The 4,591-nt window shown below is 36.0% G+C and overlaps 1 protein-coding gene across 1 annotated transcript in view; it reads right to left on the bottom strand.

The window, feature by feature from the left end:
• The window catches only part of HEATR1 (HEAT repeat containing 1), an 89,337-nt gene that overhangs the window by 67,206 nt on the left and 17,540 nt on the right, over positions 1-4,591 (bottom strand). The window contains exons 12-16 of the mRNA XM_006872002.1: positions 3,163-3,258; positions 2,567-2,655; positions 1,542-1,753; positions 1,086-1,207; positions 223-414 (exon numbers count right to left, since the gene is read on the bottom strand). Of these exons, the coding sequence (XP_006872064.1) occupies positions 223-414; positions 1,086-1,207; positions 1,542-1,753; positions 2,567-2,655; positions 3,163-3,258 (711 nt within the window). The remainder of the gene's footprint in view (positions 1-222; positions 415-1,085; positions 1,208-1,541; positions 1,754-2,566; positions 2,656-3,162; positions 3,259-4,591) is intronic.

The raw sequence follows: 4,591 nt of genomic DNA, 5'->3' as shown, positions 1-4,591 counted from the left end.
GAAGATTCAAACATTACTCTGAAATTTTCTAATTCAATTAAATTTTCTGCAAAAGCAAGATAGCCACCTCCCGCACTACTGTTAGCAAAGGCTGCTCTGCATCTCGCCCAGCTAGTAACCAGACTCAGCACTCCAGCCCTACTCGTCACAGCTCTACTGAGATTAACAGGCACGCGATCACACTGCAAGCATTTAACTATCCAGAGACCCTGTCCTCCTTACCACTGCAGTAATGACACTGCCCAGATTCTTTATTTTCTCCTGCAGCAGATGGAAGGCTCTGATTGCAAATGGAAAGTAAGTTTCTTTTAAAGATGAACAGCAGCGGACAATCACAGACATGATCACGTGAAAAGTCACTTTCCGCCTCAGGGTGTAGGCCTCCTTTTCACCAGTACTTATTAAATCTTCCACCTTGAAAAGTAAACACACTTTATTACTGTGCTTGGTTTTTATCAAGTCATTTTTCTACCTCATGTCTATCGTTTGAAGTGAAAAACAGCAGATACAAAGTCTAAAAAAAAAAAAAAAAGTAATAAAACACTGATCCCTAAACAAATTTTAAAATGATTTCAGAAATTATAAATATAACTGATATCTGTTCGAAAAAAGACATAACTAATAATTTCACATTAGGGTTACTTACTATTAAGGCAAAAGCAGTTTTTCCCCTTTAATGTATTCAAAAAAAAAAAAAAAAGACATTTCTCAAGTATTTTAAATGCATTTGAAAGAGATTAAAAAAAAAAAGTGATATTATTCTTCCTGGTACAACAGAGTCACACTGAAAAAAAATTATCCAAGATGTTAAGGTTTCAATTATCTACAGAATATACTAAACAAAGCTATCCATGTTTAGGAACAAAACAACAAAGTACTCAGGAATGCAACAAAAAAATCAGAAGGAAGAGGAAGGATGAAACAGAGGGAGAAGGAAGGGAGGTAGAAGGAAGGGAGGTGGGAGCAGGGGCAGGTGCAGCGGCAGAGGAGCAGCAGAGCTGCCGCCCCTGGGAAAGCTACAGCAGAGACCCCAGCACAACAGTTTCGGGCAAAAATCTAAGTGTGAGCTACGTCAGCACACCTACCATCTTTAAATTTGAAGAGCGATCCCCTGAATTTAGGTTACTTGCCAACAACTGAATCATTTTCTGATTTGCTATACCAATTAGTTTTCCTGGCTTGGTACTTTGAAGCACATTTTCAAGAGCTGTAATTAAAAAAAAAGCATACAGAAATCACTAGTAGGACCAATACTCAAAAAATCATGTGAAACAAAGAATTTAGGGAAAAGCTCACTGTTTTCCTGTGAAAGTTTGTTTTTAATTTTCCTTTGTAACCAAATTTGATTAACTGCAAAGTCTATTTCCTTTTCACTGTATACTTTTTATCACTGTATAAAAGATTTTTAAAAATCTTGTTGGTATCTAACTTAACAAACATGATTTTAAAATAACAATTATGGATATGTATTTACTATAGTTAACATCTTTTTAAATTGCATCTGTTTGCGCTTTCTATAAAGACAATTAACTTTATTTTACCTTCTTTCCAGCCTCTTAATAGAGGGTGTAGAGAACAAATTCCTGATTTTGATAAATATATAGCAAGTGTCATCTCAGCAGACACCTTATCATCACTGATGATGACCATATACGGCAGCAAATGTACCACCACCTGATTTGCCAGCTGATGGTTTTCACTCAGAAGCTCTTCTTTGATGAATATGTCTGCTGCTGTCTCAAGTACCTTGTACCTAAAAGTAAGGATGCACATTTGCTCAAGAGATGCATTACAGAGACATTTCAGCAAAAAATCATCACTGCATTGTTGGAGCTCAACTGACAATACCTAGTCTCCTTACAGAAAATATTGTTCAGAGCCATCAGGACGTCACTTAAAGTCCATGCTAATATGTAAGTTATCAGGGGCAATAATTTAACCTCAAACCCTCTCAGATCCTTTTTATTGGGTGGAAGACATCATTAGGTTAAGCATAACAAAATGCATGGCAATAAATGTTTCACGACATTAGAAATCAGAGACTCACGCATCCATTCCTATCTAGAAAGAACTAATATGGCAGATACAAAACCGGTCTCATCTTCAAAAGAGTTTAGTCACTTTCCTGTGCTAAACGCATAGGTACCGAAAATGAAACACTCAGCATTCATTACACAGTTACTAAAGAAAATACCATGTGCCTCTGAATTTATTGTTTAATATGTGATCTTTGTAAAAGAAGTCAAATATGAAGTTATATAAAGTAGAAAATTCTAGCTCCCTCCCATCCTACTTCTCAGAGTTCGGAATTATTTCATACTTCTTTTTACATTTTTGTTATGGAAAAAATTTACACAGTGGACAGTATAACGAATCCCCTAAACTCAAATGAATTACTTTTATAATGGAAAAAAGTATCACATTAAGATGCATTCCACTACCAAGACCAAAAGGTGATAGAAGAATTAATGACAAGGTGTAAAAAGTGATGGAAGAAAAAAAATCAACATGGATTTGAAATGAAAATCTTATCAACTCAGACTTTAAAGGAGAAATGAATATATACCATTCCCTATTCTTTGAAGGTTCTGCTCTTTGAAAGAGATTGAGAAGACTTGAAACAGTTTCTTCTGAACTAAAGTGCTGTTTGAAAATCTAAAAGAGAAAAAAAAAAAAATCATTGAGTCAATATTTGTCTGTTTCAAATGCATATTGTGCTTTTTAAGTGAACTTTTAAAAATAATAAATTATTTTTAAAAATGTATGTCCCAAGACTCCTTGTGTAACTTAAACATTTATGAGAGCAGTCTTAAACACTGGTATTCATGATCTATTTTCTGTGGTCCCAAGACATTGACTATGGATAAAAATACATTATATGTGGTATTTATGATCAATTTTCTATGGTCCCAAGATACTGACTATGGATAAAATTGCATTATGTGCAATACTGAAATTTAAAAGGCACTTTTCCTTTTTGAAGAAATTTCACATTCATCAAACTGTACAGCCTAATTATTCTTATGAGCTTCCCATAACCAACTTTTGTCTGTGCTCTCAAATTTCCAGTGGAAGTCATTTGAAATGCTTGTCTGCCTAACGCACAGAATCATGGGAGATGGTCAAGAAAATACTTTATAAACAAAAATTAATTTCACTCACCTCAAAAGCACTTAAAGCTGATAGAACAACATCTATACTATCATCACGTAATCGGGTTAAAATAGCTTCTTTTATGAAAGACTCATCAATATTTTCCTGAGGTATAAGAGAAAAAAAGATTAATTTTTGTATTGCTAAAAATGCCACTACCTTATACTGGAAAGGAAACAGGGTTTCATGAAAAACTTCAGAATACTAATCAAGGAATCAGCTACACATTCAAGTACTCTAAGCACTCTTGCATTGAACTCATCTTTCTTAATTAATAATTATCTGGTATAACCTTCTTCCAGTTTCCACTGAAAATATAATAACATGGACATGTAATCCAAATATAACCTTGGCAATGAAGCATTACATTGTTGTTGTTAAGTGCCAAGGAGTTGGTTCCCTAACAGTAAGTCTGTATGTGGTTTCCGAGGCAGTAGTCTTTACAGAAGCAGAAAGTCTCATCTTTCTCAGGTATAGCAGCTGGTAGACTTGAACCGTCAACCTTGTGGCCTGCAGTCCAGTGTGTACTGTACTCAGCACTAAAACAAGAGACTGGCCAGTCAGAGTGCATAAACTAAGCAATCAGAATGCCTAGGTTTAAATCCCAGGTCTGGCTCTGCCACTAGTTGTGTAGTTAGCTTACCAACTCAAAAAGTTGTTTGAAGGATTAAATACTGTATGTTATGGCTTAGAATAGTGCATGCCTTACATATAGTAAGTCGTGTTTAAGTTAGCTATTACCCAGGTTTGTGTAAGTGTTACAAAGCCAGTCTTCCAAAATTGTTGTTGTTATTAAGTGCCCTTAGGTCAGTTCAGACTCATAGAGACCCTGTATAGGGTTTCCGAGGAACAGTTAGTGAGTTTGAACTGCTGACTTTATGGTTCAAATGGATCTGGAGGCCACTCTGGCAAAATTAGGTATTTCTAAAGTAACAAATAAAAAATAAAAAAGACTACACTCTGGTAGCACAGTGGTTATGAATCGGGCTGCGAACCACAGAGTCAGCAGTTCGAAACTACCAGCTGCTCCGGGAGGGGAGGGAAGATGAGGCTTTCTGCTCCCGTAAAGATTTATAGCCTTGGAAACCCTGTTCAGGGTCGCTATGGGTTGGAAGCGACTCGACGGCACTTAACAACAATAACCACCTGAATACATCCCTACATATAGAGAGCAAAAAGAAAATGTTATGAAAAACAAGTTACTGTTAGTAGAAAACAAAATTCCCCAGAATTTACAAAACTAAGTCAAAGTTTCATGTATCAACAAGACCAAAGTTTCCTTAAATACTAACAAGTAGCCTAATACTCTGCTGTCCTGGAATTCTAGAACCTATATCCTATAACTAAATGTTGTTGTTGTTGTCAGGTGCCATTGAGTCGGAACCGACTCATAGCGACCCTATGCACAGCAGAATGAAACAATGTCGGATCCTGGGCC

The sequence above is a fragment of the Chrysochloris asiatica genome, unplaced genomic scaffold (assembly GCF_000296735.1).
Source record: "Chrysochloris asiatica unplaced genomic scaffold, ChrAsi1.0 scaffold00179, whole genome shotgun sequence".
Lineage (NCBI taxonomy): Eukaryota > Metazoa > Chordata > Mammalia > Afrosoricida > Chrysochloridae > Chrysochloris > Chrysochloris asiatica.
This window is presented reverse-complemented; position numbering and strand designations above follow the sequence as displayed.